The 23,388-nt window shown below is 43.5% G+C and overlaps 1 protein-coding gene and 1 long non-coding RNA gene across 4 annotated transcripts in view; one reads left to right on the plus strand and one right to left on the minus strand.

Annotated features, from left to right (window-relative positions):
- Positions 1-23,388, plus strand: part of LOC133232967 (ATP-binding cassette sub-family A member 10-like) — a 54,716-nt gene that overhangs the window by 29,350 nt on the left and 1,978 nt on the right. Inside the window, exons 22-37 of one of the 3 annotated variants that reach the window (XM_061392994.1) lie at positions 1,750-1,887; positions 4,013-4,114; positions 5,208-5,375; positions 5,585-5,698; positions 11,927-12,043; positions 13,130-13,213; positions 15,197-15,288; positions 15,980-16,100; positions 16,749-16,863; positions 17,233-17,324; positions 18,414-18,592; positions 18,852-18,927; positions 19,032-19,126; positions 19,863-19,982; positions 20,088-20,228; positions 22,779-22,858. In XM_061392994.1, the coding sequence (XP_061248978.1) occupies positions 1,750-1,887; positions 4,013-4,114; positions 5,208-5,375; positions 5,585-5,698; positions 11,927-12,043; positions 13,130-13,213; positions 15,197-15,288; positions 15,980-16,100; positions 16,749-16,863; positions 17,233-17,324; positions 18,414-18,592; positions 18,852-18,927; positions 19,032-19,126; positions 19,863-19,982; positions 20,088-20,228; positions 22,779-22,858 (1,834 nt within the window). Of the gene's footprint in view, positions 1-1,749; positions 1,888-4,012; positions 4,115-5,207; positions 5,376-5,584; positions 5,699-11,926; positions 12,044-13,129; positions 13,214-15,196; positions 15,289-15,979; positions 16,101-16,745; positions 16,864-17,232; positions 17,325-18,413; positions 18,593-18,851; positions 18,928-19,031; positions 19,127-19,862; positions 19,983-20,087; positions 20,229-22,778; positions 22,859-23,388 lie in introns of all 3 variants that reach the window. The other 2 variants (XM_061392993.1, XM_061392995.1) reach the window with 2 other exon arrangements.
- LOC133232972 (uncharacterized) lies at positions 1,833-23,317 on the minus strand. The gene is made up of 3 exons (XR_009731547.1): positions 23,229-23,317; positions 5,560-5,706; positions 1,833-2,176 (listed from the first exon to the last, which is right to left on the minus strand). It is a non-coding gene; the product is annotated as an uncharacterized LOC133232972 (long non-coding RNA).

Consider the following 23,388-nt stretch of genomic DNA (forward strand, 5'->3'; position numbering starts at 1 on the left):
CTTTTTTTTTTTTTTTTTGCCTCCATGGACTTTTATCATGCATGGCTTTTTGCCACATCCAAATACTTGTAAATCATAGAAAAGCAGCTCAATTATTCTATAATCAATACAACTTGAACACTGCTTTGCTGCTTTTAGAAGAAGGTATGAAATTTTAATCCTCTACAGGGCACAGTTTCCACCTTCTTTACTTCTTAATAGGATCATTTTTAATTAATAAATTTTATTATTATTAATAATAAAGTTGTTTAAAATTACTTTATTCATTATAAAAGCAAAGTGTCTTTTGAGGACACTATGGATGAGCCTGGAGGGCATTATGGTAGGTGAAATAAACCAAACAGAAAAAGACAAATGCTGCATATGGTATGACCTAGAAGTGGAATCTTAAAAAAAAAAAAAAGACCGTCAAGCTCATAGAACAGAGAGTAGAAAGTGGCGGCTAGGGGCAGGTGGGGGAGTAGGACGGCGTTGGTAAAAGGGCAGAGGCTTTTAGCTATAGGATAAATAAGATCTGAGCTTTAATGTGAGTTTGTGACTGTAGCTGGTAACAGTGTATGGTGTGATTAAAATTTGCTAAGGGAAGAATTTAAATGTTTTATACATGTATGAGATACTTCCCTGGTGGCTCAGACGGTAAAGCGTCTGCCTACAATGCAGGAGACCCGAATTCAATCCCTGGGTCGGGAAGATCTCCTGGAGAAGGGAATGGCAACCCACTCCAGTATTCTTGCCCCCCCAACAAAAAGAAATATACACACACACACACACACACACATATACATGTGCGGTATGGATGTGTTAGTTAACTTGATGGGAGGAATCCTTTCACAGTTATATGGGCATCAAGTTGCCATGATGTACACATTATTTATTTATTGGCAGAACTGCGTGGCGTAAGGGATCTTAGTTCCCTGACTAGGGATTGAACCCGGGCCACAGCGAGGAGAGCACAAAGTTCTAACCACTAGACCACCAGGGAATTCTCACTGTGATGCACACTTCAAGTGTTTTCAATAACTTCAGTTTTATTTGCCAATTATACCTCAATAAGGCTTCCCTGATAGCTCAGCTGGTAAAGAATCTGCCTGCCATGCGGGAGACCTGGGTTCGATTCCTGAGTTGGGAAGATCCCCTGGAGAAGGGAATGGCCACCCTCTCTCAGGCCTGGAGAATTCCATGGACCGTATAGTCCCTGGGGTCACAAAGAGTCGGACACAAGTGAGCAACTTTCGCTATACCTCAATAAGGCAGAAAAAAGCAATACTGTTTAATAGATTAATTCAAACGTTACTGGAGTATGTCGCATAGAAGGTAAAATTCTCTTCATAATTCCATTCGTTTTTCTGTATTATATTCATATTAATGCATTTAGTAATCATCTTCTACACTCTTTCCTTTATAAAAACACAACTCACTATATCTAGAATGATCTCATGTTCAGAAACATATTTTCTAAATTGAAATCGTATTAGACAAGTCCTACGACTTTCCTTGTCACATAGAATCTAGATCTTTGACATCTTTCCATGTTCGTGAATGTCCATTTATTTCACGTATAGAATAAGTCACTTGAATTACAAAAATAAGGCAGTCTTGTACCAATTCCAGTAGGGAGAAGTGTCAAGGAAAAGCTAATTGTCTCTCTATCCTAATTCCACCCTGACAATTTACAGACTCTGCAATAAGGAGATTTACTCTAAGAATTTAGAGCGTATATTTGCGTTCCTTTTTTTTTTTTTTTTAAAGGATTACAGATTTTCAGTTGCATGCAATACCAAGAGGATGAACTGTTTTCCTGTTCTCATTGGGATTGTTAGCAATGCCCTGCTTGGAATCTTTAATGTCACAGAGCTTATTAAGACGGAGAGAAGCACGTTTCCGCCCGTAAGTAGAGGGGTAACTTCTGTGAGAGGCAGTTCAGCTGCCTAGGGCTTCCTCAGCTGAGGAAGGGGCAGGGGCGCCAGAGCCTGTACCTGAGCATGCAGCCTGCTCCCTGCGAGCCCTCCTGCTTCCTGGGCCTCTCCTCTAAGAGCGGGACATCCTCACACCTCCTGTGAAGCTGTGAGGGTCAGGTGAATTTATTAGGCACCTGCCACAGAGCCTGGCATGTACCGTCTTCATTCCTTCTGCAAGTGTTTCTTGAGTGTCTGCCAGGACCGGCTGCTTCTAGATGCTGGAGATACAGCGTACACGGCACAGGAAAAAAAAAAAAAATCCATCTTAGGAGGGAGTTACATTTTGCAAGGGGAGAGTAAGCATTCGATACATGCTTGCCATTATTCTGAAAGATAAACAGTTTTTCAGCTCACTTAATGTTTAGCAGAGACATTACTTTGCCAACAAAGGTCCATCTAGTCAAGGCTATGGTTTTTCCTGTGGTCATGTATGGGTGTGAGAGTTGGACTGTGAAGAAGGCTGAGCACTGAAGAATTGATGCTTTTGAACTGTGGTGTTGGAGAAGACTCTTGAGAGTCCCTTGGACTGCAAGGAGATCCAACCAGTCCATCCTAAAGGAGATCAGTCCTGGGTGTTCATTGGAAGGACTGATGCTGAAGCTGAAACTCCAGTACTTTGGCCACCTCATGGAAGAGCTGACTCATTGGAAAAGACTCTGATGCTGTGAGGGGTTGGGGGCAGGAGGAGAAGGGGATGACAGAGGATGAGAAGGCTGGATGGCATCACCAACTCGATGGACGTGAGTTTGAGTGAACTCTGGGAGTTGGTGATGGACAGGGAGGCCTGGTATGCTGCGATTCATGGGGTCGCAAACAGTCGGACACGACTGAGCAACTGAACTGAACTGAATGTTTAGCTTCATTACCATTTTTAAAATGTTTATGGGAAAATGTAAATGTATAATAGAATTCTAGTAAGTCGAATGTTCCCTATTGTTTTCGACCCTTTAAGTGGCTCTGTTTCTCCATTCATTTGCCACACTTAATACGCTATCATGCTCTATCACGGGCCCCACTCTTGCAGTCTAAAATCGTGTCTGGTTAGAAATTACAGCCAGCTCCCTAAGACATAGAACCTGAAAGGGCCAAGATCCTAAAGGACATGGAGACGTCTAAAATGACAGAGAACTGTTAGAGTCATATTAGTAATTTGGGCTTTCTTTGGTTCATAGTCTGGAATAGCTTTTTATACTTCTTAGGTACCCAGTACATAGTTTCTGAAATTAATGAATGAACAGATTTTCTTGGAAAACCTAGAACACCCAGAGAAGCCTCCAACCCAAATTCTTCATCTTATGTCAGATTTCCCTGGGGGATTTACTGAGCATTTCATAGTTGCTGATTAAAGCAAGTGTGGAATGTGTGGTCCAACCCTGAAATTACGATTCTTTTTACAATTTCAGTGTTCTCTCTGTCGCTTTATATATTACAGTGTCCTTTGGGGTCTTGGTTGTTTTGTCTTTTGTATCTTGTGGAGTGCAGTGCAACTTTTGATCACACATGATTTTAATAACCACTTCTCAGCCTCCAAATGTTTCCTAACACAAGTGTTTGATTATGGTAGATATGGAGCTAGTGGTAAAGAACCTTCCTGCCAGTGCAGGAGACATAAGAGACACAGGTTCGATTCCTGCCTCGGGAAGATCCCCTGGAGGAGGAAATGACAACCCACTCCAGTATTCTCGCCTGGAGAATCCCATGGACAGATGAGCCTGGAGGGCTACAGCCCATGGGGTCGTATAAGAGCCGGACATGACTGAAATGACTTAGTCTTCACGCACCAGATCCAAATATGCAAAAGAAACTGTTGTCTGTCTTCTTAACACAGGCGTATAAAATTCAGATTTTAAATTTCTTTTCAAATCGTGCAGTTCCTGGGAATGGAACCTGCCTTTAAGGGTAACAAACATGTTTGCTCTTTGTTTGCTTCTTAAATCAGGTATATCCTTCCATTCGGACATTTTCACCCTTTCCCTAAATGTATTTGATCCTTGTGTTTGATTGTGTGATTGGTAACAAGCACAGTAGCTTACGAATGTGTTTGGAACTTGCAGGATAACCCAAGATGGGGAATGGGCCTTTTGGATTTTCTTTTGTTGCTCGTCGTAAACTGCCTTTCTCCTTACATTGGAATGAGCAGCGTCAGTGATTACAAAGTAAGAAGCTGGGTGAGGGGAGGGGGCGCGTGGAGGGTGGGCAGAGGAGGAGAGACGATTCCCTCTGACTTCAGTAAGCTGGAATTTTATTGTCTTAGACGAGAAAATGTTTACACATGAATTGTATTACTCCAATCTAAGTATGCATTTTATTAAATGGTTCATCGTGATGTCAAAGAGGTGAGAAAGTTCATGACTGACCACAGTAAAGTAACCTTGGTTTTAAAGGGACTCACCCTAGGGACTTTGCTGGTGGCCCAGCGGCTAAGACTCTGCACTCCCAATATAGGGGGCCCAGGTTCAATCCCTGATCAGGGAACTGGATCCCACATGTTGGAGCTAAGAGCTCGCATGCTGCAACCAAGACCCAGCACAGCCAAATACATACATATTTTTAACAAGGGAATCGCTTCACATCAACTTCAGAGGTGAAAATGCACTACTTTTGACTTGTGTAGTTAATCTACAATTCTAAAGGGAATTGTTTAGTGTGAAATATAAGATATGCCACATTTCCTAATTTTTGACTCCATTCTTGTAAAGGGGGCACAGGTCAGACGCTTCCTGCAGGGCCAGTGGTGACCCCATCCTCTCGCCCCAGCAGGATGGCAGGGATTTTGGAAAATGCTCTTTCTGGCCACGTGCCATCTGTGCTCAGTCGTGCCTGACTATTTGCGACCCTACGGACTGTGGTCTGCCGTGGTCCTCGGTCCATGGGGTTTCCCAGGCAAGCACAGTGGAGTGGACTGTCCTTTCCTCCTCCAGGGGATCTTCCCCACCCAGGGCCCAAACCTGCGTCTCTGGCATTGGCAGGTGGATTCTTTACCGCTAGCCCCACCTGGGAGACATGCTATTTTCTCTGGGATAGTGTGAGTGTCTTAGTTGTCCTGTGGCCTGCCTTCTAAACCCAGGCTAGCAAATTCCTGAAGGCAGATTTGCTATATAAAAGAACATGGACTTTTCACCAAAAAAAGTAGCTGCTGCAGCATACTACTTCTAAAATTTTACTAAAAATTAACATTTTCACAGAAACAAAATACCTCTTCTACCCACGATCTCGGCCTCACCCGTATCCCTTCTGTTTCTTCACCAGCAAAAAGCCCAATCTCAGTTACGGATCTCAGGCCTCTGTCCTTCAGCATACTGGTGTGGACAGGCCCTGGTGGACATCCCATTTTATTTCGGAATTCTTGTTTCGATACATTTAATGTACTACATATTTTTGGAATCCACAATTGTACTACAATTCATGTTTGCTCTGGTAAGTGATCATTTTCCCCCAAACTCCCCAAATATAATAATAGAATCAAAACAAAAAAATTCGTTTTCGTTAGCACTTTGTCCTTAACAAAAGGCATGTGCAAGAAAATTGCCTTTGACAGCTTTGGGATCTGGGATCCGATCCTCTGCCTGCCCCTCACCCCGTCCGTGACCCCGTCTCTAACCTTGCTGTTAATCTTGTGTGGTCAGGTGGTTTGCGTGGCCGGCTGTGCGGCGTGTCTCATACTCCTCACGTACGTGATTTCATTCCTCTTTCCCAGGGGAAGGAAAAATAACGGCTTTTGGTCCCTCAGCTTTTTTCTCGTAAGTATCTGAAAATGCACACACATACGTATTTATATGAAGTTTTCCTGAAGTTCCTTTTCTAAAACTGGAGACTTAGGCATAAATACTTAGGAGGAAGTGGAACTACTTCTTTCGCACTTTGGCCCTGCTCGTGGTTTAAGGTTTCAGTTCATTTTCTTCTTTTTTTTTCCCTTTTTTTCTGTTCTCAAAAGTCTCTTTGGCACTTCTGTTTCTTTGGAAAGAGATGAAACAGCTATAGAAATCCTGACGTGTCCTAGCTGAAAGGCTAGATCACTGGGGTCAATTCCCTCATTTGATAGAGTGGGAGAAACTTTAAAGGATTAGACCTGAGCCCGAGCCTCTCAACTCAGGGAGGTTTCCTCCTTCCTTTATTAATAATAAAAAAAAAAAATTGTGCTAGGGGGCCATATTGACTAATAACATAAGCAAACAAGTAAACAGAGAAAAGTTTTATTAAGAAATAAAATTATTAGCCACGTCAGGCATATTCTGCTCTGCCTCCTCCCCCAGGCCTTGCTGGCATCTTGAGCAGGTCAGCACTTCTTTCTGACCGTTGTGGATATTAACACAGTCTTGTTTCCTTCCTTAAGATTTGCTTTAAGTACTAAGAAAGGCCAGTCGAGTCCAAAACGCAACTTTTAATCTTACAAACAATGAAACTTTCCTTCTCCAGCTGCATTTCAGGCATGCCCTTAGTTTGAGGACCCTTGGTGAGAAAAGGAAAGATGTTCTATCCTTTCTCTCTTTCTTGTGGACTCGCCTTTCTCCCGTCTGTTTTGGGGATGAGGTGGAGGGATTGGGTCAGGAGACCAAGGTCTTGCTTCTCTAAGGCGGTGAGACCTAAACTGGTGGTCACTGTGGGTGGTATCCAAAGACTGGGCTTACTGTGGGCAGAGATGTCCAAACGCAACCAGTTCGAGAATTCATTGCAACAGTAGACATCCTAAAGGTGATTGAGCTGCTTCTGAGCTTCTAAGTCTTGTCCCTGTATACCTGTGATCCTGAGCCGGTTTGATTGGTGGCTGTGATATTGGTGGTTAAATGTCCTAGCACGGTAATATGTCCTTAACTGCTGGAATTGCTCTTGATCTAATTTTTTTCCTCATGCATTCCAATGGAAAGGTAGATTTGTCGGTTTTACCCTCGAATTAATGTTGCTGTATATGTTTTGAGACTATTTTATTGGGTATGTTTAAGTCTGGAAACTTTATGTGGTGATCCTGTTTATTCTAACAGTGCCTTTATGACCAAAAACCATTCGACTGTGTCTAAATTATCTTTAATCTTTGGCTAATTTTTAAAACCTCAGTTTTGCTTTTCAGAACTCAGCTTCTGTTTCAAATTTCCTGAACTGTTCCTCACAGCCTTTGGTGACTAGTTTGTGTTTTTTTAAATTTCACATGTGATTTATGTCTACATTTAATTGACATATTTGTATTTGTTGTTTGATAATTCTAGTAGCTAAAGTCTTCAGATAGTTTTAATCTGTATTTTTTCCCCTTCTCGACTCACTCTTAGTGGGCTGTCGCCTTGTATGTTTGGTTTTTTTTTTTTTTAATCAAGAGTTCATATTTGGTTGACCTTTAAGCATGGAATCCTAGGACTTCCCTGTGACTCAGATGGTAAAGATCCGCTTGCAGTGCAGGAGATGTGGGTTCAGTCCCCAGGTCAGGAAGATCCCCTGGAGAAGGGCGTGGCTACCCACCCTTCAGTGTACTTGCCTGGGAAGTGCCGTGGACAGATTGTACCTATTGCTGCTTGTTGGAAGGAAGAGTTAATGGGAGGATTATTTTAATTTTTCTAATGGGTTAGAAGTGATGGATGAGCTAATTTGTACAGTAAGATAAAAAGAAAGGGGCCTTTCCAGTGATTAAGACTTTGCCTTGCAATGCAGAGGACGTGAGTTCAATCCCTGGTCCAGGAGCTAACATCCCACAAGCCACAGAGCAGCTCAGCCTGTGCAGCTCAGCTACAGTCCCTCAGCCCCGACCAAGACCCGATGCAGCCAAATAAATGATTCTTTAAAAAAAAAGGTAAAAGAAAGGGATGGAGAGGAGGAAGTAGGGTGGTGAAGGGTAAGTTCTTTTCCTGCACTCTTAGATTAGAGAGCTTGGCTGCAGGTCTCCACGAGACAGAAGATGCACCGACACACATCTCACTAAAGCACCGCTTCTCATAACCGTGACGGTGTGGCCAGGGAACCTTTCGGGAAGCTCTGATTAAGGTCCTAAAATACGCTGATGAACCCTCAGATTATTTCCGTTTATATTGCTTTTTCTATGAGAAAATATTTCTTGTGCTTATAGAGAGAACACTTTAAAAAGTTTTTTTTTAATTCTATAATCAGTTTCATATACTTAAAATCTTGGTATCTGACACATTATGGGTTGACTCATTGACTGGATGCGTGGACAGCTGACTCATGCAATATCTCCTTAATTTTTTTTAAACTTTTGTTGTTGTTCAACTGCTCAGTTGTGTCTGACACTTTGTGACTCCATGGACTGTAACACACCAGTCTTGCCTGCCCTTCACTAGGTCCTGGAGTTTCTTCAAACTCATGTCCATTGAGTCAATGATGCCATCCAACCATCTCATCCTCTGTCGCCCCCTTCTCCTCCTGACCTCAGTCTTTCCCAGAATCAGGGTCTTTTCCAATGAGTCATCTCTTTGGATCAGGCAGCCAAAGTATTGGAGCTTCAGCTTCAGTGTCAGTCCTTCCAGTGCATATTCAGGGTTGATTTCCTTTAGGATGGACTGGTTGGATCTCCTTGCAGTCCAAGGGACTCTCAAGACTCTTCGCCAACTCCACAATTTGAAAGCATCAATTCTTTGGCGCTCAGCCTTCTTTATGGTCCCACCCTCACATCTGTATATGACTACTAGAAAAACCATAACTTTGACTATATGTACCTTTGTTGACACAGTGATGTCTCTGCTTTTTAATATGCTGTCTAGGTGTGTCATAATTTTCTTCTAAGGAGCAGGCATCCTTTAATTTCATGGCCACAGTCACTATCCACGGTGGTTTTGGAGCTCAAGAAAATAAAGTCTGTCACTGTTTGAATTTTTTCCCCATCTATTTGCCATTAAGTGATGGGACCAGGTGCCATGGTCTTAGTTTTTTAAATGTTGAGTTTTAAGCCAGCTTTTTCACTGTCCTCTTTCACCTTTGCAACCAGTGCAAGTTTGATGCATGAAACAGGGCCCCCACACCAGTGCTCTGGGACAACCCAGAGGGATAGGGTGGGGAGGGAGGGGGAATCGGGATTCAGGATGAGGGGGACACATGTATACCTTTGGCCGATTCCTGTTGATGTATGGCAGGAACCATCACAAGATCATAAAGTAATTATCCTCCTATTAAATAAATTTTAAAAAGAAGAGGTTCTTTAGTTACTCTTAACATTCTGACATTAGAGTGGTGTCATCTGCATATCTGAGGTTATTGATATTTCTCCTGGCAATTTTGATTCCAGCTTGTGCTTCATCCAGCCCAGCATTTCGCATGATGTACTCTGCATAGAAGTTAAATAAGCAGGGTGACAACTTATAGCCTTGATGCACTCCTTTACATTTGGAACCAGTTCATTGTTCCATATCCAGTTCTAACTGTTGCTTCTTGGACTGAATACAGGCTTGTCAGGAGGCAAGTGAGGTGATCTGGTATTCCCATCTCTCTAAAAATTTTCCATAGTTTGCTGTGATCCACACAGTCTAACGATTTAGTGTAGTCAATGTAACAGAAATAGATGTTTTTCTGAAATTCTCTTCCTTTTTCTATGATCCAACAGATGTTGGCAATTTGATCTCTGGTCCCTACCTTTTCTAAATTCAGCTTGTACATCTGGAAGCTCTCAGTTCATGTACTGTTGAAGCCTAGCTTGAAGTATTTTGAGCTTTACCTTGCTTATCATGTGAAATAAGTGCAGTTGTGAGATAGTTTGAATTCTTTGGCATTGCCCTTCTTTGGGATTGGAATGAAAACTGACATTTTCTAGTCCTGTGGCCACTGCTGAGTTTCCCAAATTTGCTGGAATATTGAGTGCAGCACTTAGCAGCAGCTTCTTTTAGGATTTGAAATAGCTTAGCTGGAATTCCATCACATCCACTAGCTTTTTTCGTGGGAATGGTTCCTAAGGCCCACTTGACTTCGTACTCCAGCATGTCTGGCTCTAGCTGAGTGATCACACCACTGTGGTTATCCAGGTCATTAAGACCTTTTTGGTATAGTTCTGTGTATTCTTGCCACCTCTTCTTAATATCTTCTGCTTCTGTTAGGTCCACAGCATTTCTATCCTTTATTGTACCCATCTTTGCATGAAATGTTCCCTTGGTATCTCTAATTTTTAAAAAATATTTATTTATTTGGCCATGCCAAGTCTTCAGTTCAGTTCAGTTCAGTCGTGTCCAACTCTTGCGACCCCATGAATCACAGCATGCCAGGCCTCCCTGTCCATCACCAACTCCTGGAGTTTTCTCAAACCCATGTCCATCAAGCTGGTGATGCCATCCAGCCATCTCATCCTCTGTCATCCCCTTCTCATCCTGCCCTCAATCTTTCCCAGCGTCATGGTCTTTTGCAATGAGTCAGCTCTTTGCATCAGGTGGCCAAAGTATTGGAGTTTCAGCTTCAGCATCAGTCCTTCCAATGAACACCCAGGACTGATCTTCTTTAGGATGGATTGTTAGATCTCCTTGCAGTCCAAGGGACTCTCAAGAGTCTTCTCCAACACCACAGTTCAAAAGCATCAATTCTTCGGCACTCAGCTTTCTTTATAGTCCAACTCTCACATCCATACATGACCACTGGAAAAACCATAGCCTTCACTAGACAGACCTTTGTTGGCAAAGTAATGTCTCTGCTTTTCAATATGCTGTCTAGGTTGGTCATGACTTTCCTTCCAAGGACTAAGCGTCTTTTAATTTCATGGCTGCAGTCACCATCTGCAGTGATTTTGAAGCCCCCCAAAATAAAGTCAGCCACTGTTTCCACTGTTTCCCCATCTATTTGCCATGAAGTGATGGGACCAGATGCCATGATCTTCGTTTTCTGAATGTTGAGCTTTAAGCCGACTTTTTCACTCTCCTCTTTCACTTTCATCAAGAGGCTCTTTAGTTCTTCTTCATTGTCTGCCACAAGGGTGGTGTCATCTGCATATTTGAGGTTCTTGATATTTCTCCCAGCAATCTTGATTCCAGCTTGTGCTTCTTCCAGCCCAGCGTTTCTCATGATGTACTCTGCATATAAGTTAAATAAGCAGGGTGAATATACAGCCCTGACGTACTCCTTTTCCTATTTGGAATCAGTCTGTTGTTCCATGTCCAGTTCTAACTATTGCTTCCTGACCTGCATACAGGTTTCTCAAGAGGCAGGTCAGGTGGTCTGGGATTCCCATCTCTTGAAGAATTTTCCACAGTGGCATATGGTATCTTCAGTCTTCTTGCAGCATGCAGAATCTTACGTTGCAATTTGTGGGATCTAGTTCCTGGGCCAGGGATTGAACCTGGACCCCCTGCATTGGGAGCAGAGTCTTAACACCTCCAGGGAAGCCCCCAGTCTCTTCTTATAAAAGTATGGAGGGTAAGAATTTAGGCTCTGGAGTCAGACAGCCCAGGTTTGGATTCTAAGTCGGCACTAAATAGCTGTAAGATATTGGGCGCAGTTACTTCAGGTTTTTGAGGTTTAGTTCTCTGAACTCAGAGAATGTATATATAAAGCAGTAGCACTTTACAGGGTTAGGACTGAGTCTCTCCAAGAGCATTCGCTAGCACAGTGCTGGTAAATTGCTCATCAGAGTACTTGGTAAATAGTAGATGCTAAGAGAAGTTTCTATTCCCTGATTTATTCTCTTGTTATTCCTAAAACTATGGTACTACATACACCATTCGACAAGAAGTTAATTGTGTGCTAGTGCTGAAAGCATATAAGGATTGATGTTCATAAAGCAAAATAATGTTATAGTCCTTTTTTTAAATGGTTGCCGCGTGTCCGTACCGGATAGTGCAGCAGCTTTTAGATGTTTATGTCAGACTTTAACTGTAATCATGTGTCTCAGTTGTAATGACACTTTGATGCTTCTTAAAGAGGCGGTCTTCTCGATGTTGTACATAAGGTGAAAATTGAAAATAGGAGTATCTTTCTAGGAAAACAGATCACTTATAGAAAACATCTTACATTAAATATGACTGAGCAAATTATGTCTGTGGATTTTTTCCCTTTAGATCTCACTATTTATGCTCATCCTCCTGGGACTAACTCATTCTGAAAATATTATAATTATATGTATAATTTTAATACCTTCGTGCACTTCAGTTTTTTTTCTTGTCCAAATGATAGAGGTAAGCAGTTTTACTTACTTTATTTTTACCTTGACCATGTAGCTCGTTAATTAAATCTTTTCTGATAGGGGAGCAGGTACATTTAATAAAATTTTAGAAATTATTCAATTGTTGGTAAATTCTGAAAAGAAGACATGAAAATTGTATGAAGCTAAAAGTTTCAAATACCCAGAACCCATTATTCACACCCGGAAGGAAGCAGGTAAATCCATTAAGAAATGCAACAAGAAACCCAACTGTGGTTTATGAATTCCAAGAGGGGATTGTAACTGATTATGTTTTTCCCACTGTTACAGAACTCTCTCTTCTCACCATGAAGTGGAAGTTTCCCATTTCAATTTTGATAAACATCTGAAATTATTTTTGTGCTTAGCTCCACCTTTCCCTGTAACAGAGGACTGCAGGGAAGATGTGATATTTTATGCTCTTTGTACCAGTAAAAGTCAGTAGATTGCTTTGGGGGCGAGTGGTTGGTGAAGGAAGGGAAGCAAGATACTGTTAGGAACTTCTGGGAGGATCCAAGTACCGCTGAGAATTCTGGGGACGTGACAGCAGATCCCAACCACTTCACATTTGTGTGTTCAGTCACTTCCACTAAAAAGAAACTGTGAATCCCCACTGCACAGAACTGGGGCTTCCCAGGTCATGCTAGAGGTAAAGGCCTTGCCTGCCAATGCAGGAGACATAAGAGATGCGGGTTTGATCCCTGGGTCGGGAAGGTCCCCTGCAGGAGGGCATGGCAATCCACTCCGGTATTCTTACCTGGAAAATCCCATGGACAGAGGAGCCTGGCGGGCTACAGTCCATGGGGGTCACACAGAGTCGGAGACAACTGAAGTGACTTAGCACATTTGCACTCACGCTCTGCACAGAGTCCGAATACAGAAAGTATTGGAGATTATAACCAAGGAAGGGTGTCACCTCCCAACAGATTTTAGTGTCATAGAACAAGTCTTGTCCCAATTCACGGAGCATTCCCTCATGTCCTGTGAAACAGCAAGTCATGTGATACAGGTGTATTTAGCATAAGAACGTTATATTCGTGATGCAGAGAAATTTCATACAGCCCTTGCTTTTCTTCAACAGTTGTCCTCTATGTATCACAGAAGGTCCGAGAGTCAGGACTCTGAGAAGAGTGCAACTGGTAAAATGATTCTACCAATCTTCATAGTAAGAAAATATTTCTATCTGAATATATACTACATAGGATTTATAGCCACATGATGCACTTGCTCTTATTTAAAGAATGGCAAATTGAAATGCTCGCCCAAATACCTGCTCTTACTGTTTCTACGGGCTTCCCGGGTGGCTCACTGGTAAAGAATCTGCCTGCCAATGCAGCAGACAGCCCACTCCGGTATTCTTGCCTGGGAAATCCCATGGACAGACAGAGGAGCCTGGCGGGCTACAGTCCGTGGGGGTGCAAAGAGTCGGACACGACTGAGTGACGACCACTACCATCACCACCGCTGTGTTCTATAATCAAATGGAATGGTAGTAGAACCTAAAGGTATTTTTCTGTATAGAGTGTATGCTTAGTCATTTGGTCATGTCTGACTTTTCAGACCCTGTGGACTGTAGCTCACCAGGCTCCTCCATCCATGGGATTTTTAAGGCAAGAACAGTATAGTATATACCAGAAATTCTAAAGTCTAGATTGCTATTATTACTGCTATTACTATACATTGCTGATATATGTATCCAAAGACAATTTGAGGGAGTTTATAAGAAATACCAAAGGTGGTGTGTGCCTAAAAATCATTTCAATACGGATTAAAACAGAAGATAATTTGAATAATGAAGAATAAAGAGAGCAAAGTAAGTGGAATTTTCTACTAGGAAAAGATACTGAAGCGAAACGTAAATATTATTTCCGTGCATCATAGTAAATGAGGAATAAGGGGGAAAGAGTGGACCACAGGCTTCTTGTTTTCTCTTCATGGCAGAAAAGGAGTTTAACGAGCGAGAACATTTTCTAAATGTTTAGAAATTCATAAATGTGTAAAATGTATGCATTGCACATGGGTGTTTGTGTCCTGAACGTTTGTTCCTCTTGTTTCACCCATGTACACGGAGACGCGTCACACGTGGCGGTTTTCTGCTGGCCGTGAATAAATGCCAAAGTTGCACAATTATCTAACCTCCGCATCGTTGTGTTTTTTGCAACTTTTCCCCTTATAGTTGATTTCTAGTCTCAGAGAGTCATGGTTGAAAAGGGTGCTTGTTGTGATTTCAGTTTTCTTCAGTTTCTCAGGGCCTGGTTTTTGGCCTAGCGTGTGCTCCGTTCCAGGAATGTTCCATGTGCGCTTGAAAGGAATATATTCTGCTGCTTTGGGATGAAATTTATATGTATATAAATTGATCTAATGCATGACTTAAGGCCAATGCTGGTTTCTTTGTTTTCTGCCCGGATGATCTGTCTATTGATATAAGTGAGACACTAAAGTCTCCTGCTCCTGGGGATTCCCAGGTGGCACGGTAGTAAAGAATCCACCTGCAGTGCAAGAGATGTAAGAGCCGTGGATTCGATCCCTGGGTCGGGAAGGTCCCCTGGAGGAGGAAATGGCAACCCCCTCACCCCAGTATTCTTGCCTGGGAAATCCCACGGACAGAGGAGCCTGGCAGGCTACGGTCCACGGGGGGGCAAAGAGTCAGACATGAGTGAGCACGCGCGCATCACTTATCACTACCGTTGCGTTACCGTCCGCTTCTCCTTGTGTGTCTGCTAACATTTACTTTATTTAGGCGCTTCTACTTTGGATGCCTATGTATTTACAGTTGCGTCTCTTCTTGTCTGATCGATCCCTCAGTCCTGAATGTCCTTCTTTGTCTCATATCACCGTCTGTGTTTAAAGTCTGTCTTGTCTGATGTGAGCGTGGCTGCGTTTGCACGTGAGCTGTCTTTGCGCTGCAGGGAATACCTTTTTCCATCCCTTTACTTCTGTATCTGTCTTTAGCTCTGAAGTGAGTCCCTTGTAGGCAGCATATATAAGGTTGGTTTGAGAAACTTCTCCATGTGAGAAGCATTTTATAAGACTTTTATCAAATTTGTAAGAAAATGATCAAATCTCCTATGGCAGAAGGCATATTCTGCCCGTGGAGCTTGAATCCCAAGATGATACTAATATTCTAATCATTTTTCATTGCCTTTAGCCGTACCTTCAGATCATCATTTTTCTTTTTATTATACGGTGCCTGGAAATGAAGTATGGAAAAGAAACAATGAGGAAAGATCCATTTTTCAGGTTGGGAGAACATTAACATCTGAATATAATTTAAACATGTAATGTGTATAGCAGTTCTTTTAACATCATTTTATTAATATGGATTTACTATCCAAACTCTTGGCTAGGCCCACTGGGAAATATTATTCTGAAAAAATAAAACAAAAACAAAAAAAATGAGAATTACTTTGAGTGCAGTAATACAGTTTCGACACGGGTCTTGTGATTTTGCGCAAGTTGGGTGTTTGTCTTATGAGCTGCTCACGCAGTGGTTAAGCATCAAGCATTGTTTTTTCTCCCGCTTATGGGAAGAACAGGTCTCTGAGTACAAGATGCAGGAATGAAAAATGAGCTCATTGTGAAATGTTCTGAAAAGGCGAGAGAGGCCAGTTATGGTGATCGTTTATGATGCAACAGGATGATGACCTAGGTGGTAACAGACTAAAAAGACTAAGTCTGTATTTGAGAGGATTTAAAGAGCTGGTCGATGGATGGGATAAAAAGTTTTAAAGAGAATAAATAGTCAAAGAGTATTTCATGGGACTTGGCTACTTGAGGGAGTTATTACTGTCAAGGAGAATCCTGTTCGTCATTATGTAATCATTTACATTCTTGTAAAACAGAGAAAAAGAATTAAATCATTGAAGCCGTATTCTCCTGGCAGTGGTTGTACAGTTAGAATTTCATTTTAATGTTTTTATTTTCTCTGTAGAATCTCTCCAAGAAGAGGGGAATATCGTCCAAACCCAGAAGAACCGGAAGAAGAGGATGAAGACGTTCAAACGGAAAGGGTGAAAACGGCGAATGCACTCACTGCGTCCAGCTTGGATGAGGTGAAAACAAGCAACTGGGCCGCTGGTGAAGTACTGAAGTAGTCAGCTTGTCTTGTAGAGTGGACAAAGTGCTGGCTTTTAGTGTGAAAACTTGCGATTGCATCCTCAGTCCTTCCATTTGTAGCTCATATTCAGGTCGTTACCTTTTGAAGAATTTATCCAGTCTTCGCTCTTAATTTTCTCTTCTTCCATTTTTTTGGTGGATTTTAATCTTCATTCATCAGAGCAGTTCAAGAATTCTGAGATTCTTTATCAATTTTTAACAAAATCCCACACCTTGAAGAGTTTCAATTCCATTTTGCTATATATTGAAATTGTCATGTCAATAATTCTAAATAGCGTATGAAAAAGAGTAGGTGAATTCATACTGCATTAAAATTAATAAGAAGGGCAATTAATGCCAAAGGCAAGGTTAGCGTAACACAAAGGAAATACATTTGGTTAGGAATTAGTTTCATAAGAAGTTGATAAAGAAGTCCTCAATCGTAAATGTACATTTGAGGGTTTTATTTGAAACAAGAGGCTGAATTACTATTGGCACAAAAAATCTGGTTAAATTCGTAGCCTAGGAAATGAAAGTTGAAACATGAATGCGCAAAATATGAAATATTTAAGAGGAAAATCATGCTCTCCCATGTTTTCTAGAAGCCAGTAATAATGGCAAGCTGTTTACACAAGGAATATAAACAGGAAAAGAAAAGGTGCTTTTCAGCAAGAAAGACGAAAACAGCCGTTCGGAATGTTTCCTTCTGTATTAACAAAGGTTTGGATAATGTATTGTTTATTAGGATGTTCCTTATTCTCTAGTTTTAGCACTAGGAAGGGAATGCTTTTCATTCTTTCAGTCTGTTCATATATCTCAGTTAACATGTAATTATAAAAATACTTGACTTGCTGGCAGAGAGATGTTTTTATTTCAAAATCCTGTCCCAGATCAAATGTCAAGAAAACCAACTTATCTTAGATCCAGATGTCCAAACTCTTCTCATGTAAATCCGCAGTCTTTTCATTCACATAGAAATGACAGAGGTGCTGTCTGAAAATGCTATTTTATTTCAAACATTCCTGAGCTAAGTGATTTTGGGTTAGCTGATTTTTTAAGAACAGAAAGTGATGGTGAGCCTTTTTCCAGGTGAAGTACTGGGACTGCTGGGGCACAATGGAGCTGGGAAAAGCACTTGTATTAAGATGATAACTGGAGACACAAAGCCGACTGCGGGAGTGGTACGTGGCGTGGGGGGCAGCCCAGCTCACGGCCGGGGGAATGTCCTGTTCAGTGTCAGCAGCCTCTTCTGTTGTTCTCATCAGTCAGTCAAATGGTTTATGTTTTACTGAAGTATAGCTGATTTAGTGCTGTGCCGATATCTGCCATACAGCAGTGCAGTTCAGTCGCCTGGTCATGTCCGTCCCTTTGCGACCCCGGGACTGCAGCACACTGGACTTCCCTCTCCAGCAGTGTGACTCAGTTGTACACATATATACCCTCTTTTTTTTGCCACTCTTTTCCATTATGGTTTATCACGTTGTATAGAGTTCCCTGTGCTCCAGCAGGACCTCGTTTAGCCATCCTGTGAATATATTTATATATATGTGTATAGTTTGCTTATACCAACCCCAGACTCCCAGTTCACCCTCTCCCTCCCCACATCCTCCTTGACAATCACAGTCTGCCCTCTATGTCTGTGAGTCTCTAGATAAGTTTATTTGTGCCGTATTTGAGATTTCACACATATGTGCTACTGTGTGATGTTTGTTTTTCTCTCTGTGACTGACTTGACTTAGTGAAATAATCTGCAGTTGCATCCACGCTGCTGCGCACGGCGTTCTTTCGTTCCTTTTCGAGGCTACACATCCATCGTACGTGCGTGCCCCATCCTCTCTGTCTGCTCCTCTGTTGATGGACACGGAGGTTGTCTCCATGTCTTGGCTGTTGTGACTAGCGCTGCTCTGAACATAGGGCTGCAGGTATTTTTTTTAATGATAATTTCATCCGGGTATACGCCCAGGTCTGCGATTGCTGGACCACATGGTAATTGTCCTTTACGTTTTCCGAGGAGCCTCCATACTGTCTTCCGTAGTGGCTGCACCAGCTTGCATTCCCACCAGCAGTGTAAGAAGGTTCACTTTTCTCCACACTCTCTCCAGCATCAAATGATTAAAAAAAAAAAAAAAAGAATAAACAGATGAATTTATAAAACCCCTCTTGCATGCTGAAGAAGGGCTGTGGCTGAATGGTCGTTTCTCCCTCCTTCAGCAGTGGGAGGAGGGTCGAAGCGGCAGGCAGGTGACGCTGACCTTTGCTGTTCGATGCAGGTGGTTTTCAGGGACAGCGGAACACCTCCGACGCGACAGGCAGGCGGCGGCTTCAGGCATCTGGGGTACAGTCCACAGGAGGACGTGCTGTGGCCCCACCTCACAGTCCGAGAACACCTGGACTTGTACTCGGCCGTGAAAGGCCTGACCAAAGAGGAGGCTGCTCTCAGCGTTTCAAGGTGTGGTGCGAAGCCTCCAGCACGCGGTTTGTAGCTGGAGGAAGGGGGGACACAGAACTTACTCAGGAAATGTGAAAAGGAGATGATGAACCGTGCCTCTAACTTGCATGCAAATGATTGAAAATCTGAACGAGAACCAAGTCATGACATGTATTGTTTGGGGCCCTGTGAATGAGGCTTCGTGCACGTCTCTCCGACTGAAAGTGCTGGGGTGCCCTAGATGTTTTGGGCACGGACGTAATCAGAGTGCTTCCCGCAGGCTGGCGGACGCGCTGAAGCTGCAGGACCAGATGGCGCTCCCCGCCAAGGCCTTACCCGAGGGGGCCAAGAGAAAGGTAGGACCAGGCCGCCCCCCGCCCCGCGCACCCTGGCCGGTGCCGACGCGGCTCCTCTCTGTTGCAGCTGAGCTTCGCGCCGACGCGGCTCCTCTCTGTTGCAGCTGAGCTTCGCGCTGAGCGTCCTGGGGAGCCCGGGCCTGCTGCTCCTGGATGAGCCGACCACAGGGATGGACCCCGAGGGGCAGCTGCAGATGTGGTGAGGGGCGTCGTATGAAGTGTCGGTGTCAACCGTCTAAGTCTGGAGCGATGGCTCATTGAGTTTTCACGTTTTCTCCACTAACCTTTGAGGCTCAGACCCTCTATTGTTTGATTCACTGAAATTCAACATATTGATGGCTCAGATGGTAAAGAATCTTCCTGCAATGCAGGAGACCTGGGTTCTATCCCTGGGTCTGGAGGATCCCCTGGAGAAGGGAAGGGCAACCCACTTCAGTGTTCTTGCCTGGGGAATCCCACAGACAGAGGGGCCTGGTGGGCTACAGTCCATGGGGTCACAAAGAGTCAGACCCAACTGAGCAACTACCACTCACTCAGATTTCCTCAAGGAAGACAAAAATTGACATTTTAAGAATCAAATGGGCTCTTGAAGGCGCTCCATAGACTTCTTTCTCTTGCTGGTCCTCCCGCTGCCTCTTTCTTCCTGATTTATTTTTCAGTCGTTGAAAACCCTGCAGTGTGGTGTTCTCCTGCTCTTCAAACAAACACCGAGCCAGGCACACTTTTAAAACATCAGCTTTTCATTCTAAGAGCCTGTTGACTTGGTGATACAATTACCTAACACACGACAATTTTTCTTCTTTCTCTCCAAAGATTTTTTTTTTTTCTTGCAACATAATCTAAGCATTCTCTGTTAAGACTTCCTTGGTCATTCCCGTTCATCTATTTTCCCAGATAACTTTCGAAGTGCAAACAGTCCCTTACTCTGTCTCTAGGCAGGCAATCCAGGCCATTGTTAAAAGCTCGTCGAGGGGCGCCCTGCTGACCACCCACTCCATGGCCGAGGCGGAGGCCGTGTGCGACCGCGTGGCCATCATGGTGTCCGGGAGGCTGAGGTGGGTGCCTGGCTGGTGCGCGGACCCCTCCCCCGCATCCGCAGGGGCAGAGAGCCCAGGAGGCGTCTCTTGTCTTTCAACTCTTCTTTCTCTTCCCTGGACCAGGTGTATCGGTTCCGTTCAGCATCTGAAAAGCAAGTTCGGCAAAGACTATTTACTGGAGGTGAAGGTAAAGGCGCTCACCCTGGTGGAGCCTCTGCACATGGAGATTCTCAAGCTCTTCCCCCAGGCTGCTCGGCAGCAGAGGTGAGGGCCGCCCCAGGTGTGAGGCCTCCAGCACCCACGGCCTCGGCTCGTCCAGAGGATGGGAAGAGGGAGCCCCGGCGGCCTGTCGGTTACAAACAGGCTGTGGAGGGGCCACTAGGAAGGAGGGAGGGGCCTCCCTCGCCGCCCAGCCGTAAAGAGTCTGCCTGCGATGTGGGCTTTGATCCCCGGGTCGGGAAGATCCCCTGGAGGAGGAAATGGCAACCCTCTCCAGTATTCTTGCCTGGGGAATCCCATGGACAGAGGAGTCCGGTGGGCTACGGTCCATGGGGTCGCAAAGAGTCAGACATGACTGAGCAGCTAAACAGCAACAAGGACACACAGGAGACAGACAACACCTGAAAGTTATTCTCAGTGAGTGTTTCGTATTAATGGGTGGACAGTATGCGTGTCCGTGTGTGTGTGTAAACTGTGGAATGACAGAGATTAGGGGGAAAGTACAAGCTTGATCATCAATTTAATGGTTTTTTTAAACAGACAATGAAAATTCTGTATCAGTCTATAACATTTTACCAAATACGAAATCACACCAAGAGCTCGAACAGACTCACATGCCTCAGAAAGGCTGACTTTGCCTTAATGGGGGTTTAAGATGTCCCTGGGGATTCTGCAGGCAGGAATGCTGGAGTGGGTTGCAGTTTCCCGCTCCAACTGGAGTTTGGGTTTATCTCTCCCACTAACCTCTTTGGCCCCGTCAGCTCTTAGTCACAGCCACGGGCTCTTCCCCGACTCACGTGGACTCTTTGTTGTGGCCCGAGGACTCTAGCTTTGGCTCGTGGGCTTAGTTGCTCCTAGGCATGTGGGATCTTAGTTCCCCAATCAGGGATCAAACCTGAGCCCCCCTGCATTGCAGGGTGGATTCCTAAACCCTGGACCACAGGGAACTTCCCTGACTCTATCTTAAATTAATTGACTATAAATAATTTGATCCTCCCTATAGTTCCTTTGGGCTTCCCTGGTGGCTCAGATGGTAAAGAATCTGCCCGCCATGTAGGAAATCCAGTTTCAGTCCCTGGGATGGGAAGATCCCCAGGATGGGAAGATCCCCCTGGAGAATGGAATGGTTCCTTTAAAGTTGCGTGAGGTCAGCTGTGAGTTACAAATAAAGATAAGCAAACCCATGTGAATAGCAGACTGAGCCAGAATTTCATTGAAAGGTGTACAGTTTTCTTACATACTACTACTCTTTTTAAAAACTATTACTTATGAGCACATATCGTGCTGGAGACTGGACACTGTGTATGGACTAGATAGATAGACGAGGTTCTTACGGTGCTTGAGTCCTTTTGAGGAAAGAGTATTAGCAAAGGAAGATGCAAATGAATGAGGGTTATGGGTGGACTTTAAGGCTGAGCAGGTTTGGCCGGTGGAAGAATGGGGATTAGAGTCACTCTTTTGAGAAAACATCACGTGTAAACACTCAAGAGTGAGCTCTGTGCACAGAAGACGGAGAGAAAGCATGAGCTTTTTTTTACACATTCATGATGTGTAAAGAGATGTCTGCACATTTGTTCTCTACCTGTGTCCCTGTTTCTGCTCTGCATATAGGTGTCTGTACATTTGTTCTCTACATGTGTGTCTCTGTGTCTGCTCTGCAAATAGGTTCATCTGTACATTTGTTCTCTATATCTGTGTCTCTGTGTCTGCTCTGCAAATAGGCTCATCTGTACCATTTTTCTAGATTCCACGTACATGCATTAATGTACGATATTTACTTTTCTCTTCAAGGGGGAAGGGGCTGTGGGGTGAATCAGGGAGATGACTGATAGTATGTATAAAATAGACAATTAATGAGAACCTACTGAAGATCACGGGGAGCCCTACTCAGTGCTCTGTGGTGATCTAATGGGAAAGAAATGCAAACCAGAGGTGATAGGATCTGTATCCATATGAGGCTGATTCATTCTGCTGCACAGCAAAGACTAACAACAGTGTAAAGAACTGTCTCCAGTGAAAATTAACTTAAAAACCCCCAAGGACGTAATAAATAAAAAGGAGAAAGTTATTAAGTGTGTGTGAATTTAATTCTTTTGAGAAGTCTAAAGGAGAAGGACCAAAGAATGTTCACTGAATTGTGCAACATGAGGTCCCGGATGGACATATTTGGGAAGGCTAGAGGTCAGGGAAGAATTTTTTAAAGGGAGAGAGCTCTACAAGTTTTAATTCTTGTACAAAAGATTGAAAAGAAGAAAATTGGATTAAAAGGTTCCAGGGAGCATAGAAAGATTGGCTTTTGAGAGTAAGAAATAAAATACAAAAGAAAGACACCACAGGCCAAGTGTGAAAGTGTATCAGAGTGATTTTTCAGAATTTATCTTGAACAGTAAGTTAGGGGCAAGCAGATTTTTGTCCTAATCAGATTTTTATGACGAAAGATAATTTTTTGGCTCAGATTCATGCTTTATCAAATTAAACTATTCGCCTTTTATTTAAAGGAAACATTTAAAAAATTCTTTGGTTATTTTAGCTGTCAAGGCCTTCCCAATACTGTAATGTTGAAGGATAGTAACTCTCCCTCTTTCCTCCTCCCAGATATTCGTTTGTGATGGCATATAAATTAGCCATAGAGGACGTCCACCCTCTGTCTCAGACCTTTTCCAAATTAGAGGCAGGTGAGTTTAGACTGTTGAAACTTAATGTACGGGAAATATTTTCATATGGAATGGATATCACATAACTTCAAGGACAAAACATATAGCATCAGTCAAGCCTTGGAAAATTTCCCCTGGAATAGTCTTAAAAATCTTAAAGGGAATGCATGGGCGACCCTAGACTTGGCTTCACGCCACCCGATTCCCCCTCTGCTCACGAGGAAATAAGTCAGAACACTCTGTCCTGGTTCCCTTGCATACCATGGAGCATAATTATCGTTGTGGCGTCCCAAAGAACACCAAGGCGAGCTTCTGGCAGCTCCAGGTTTGTCAAAGTCAGAGGCACAAGAGCAGAAACTTGGAGCCACGGATTCAATCTAACTGTGGATACCTTCTACTCCACTGATCCATGTGCTTATGTCAGTGCTGGGACGACTGAAAACACGCAGGGATGAGACTGGCGAGTCAGGGTCGGAGAGGCAGTTCTGAACTGGCTTCAGAGACGCTGATCACAGCTCACGCTGGGTGTTTCTGGTACCTTGACATGTGAG

Source organism: Bos javanicus, chromosome 19, assembly GCF_032452875.1.
Source record: "Bos javanicus breed banteng chromosome 19, ARS-OSU_banteng_1.0, whole genome shotgun sequence".
In the NCBI taxonomy this organism is placed as follows: domain Eukaryota; kingdom Metazoa; phylum Chordata; class Mammalia; order Artiodactyla; family Bovidae; genus Bos; species Bos javanicus.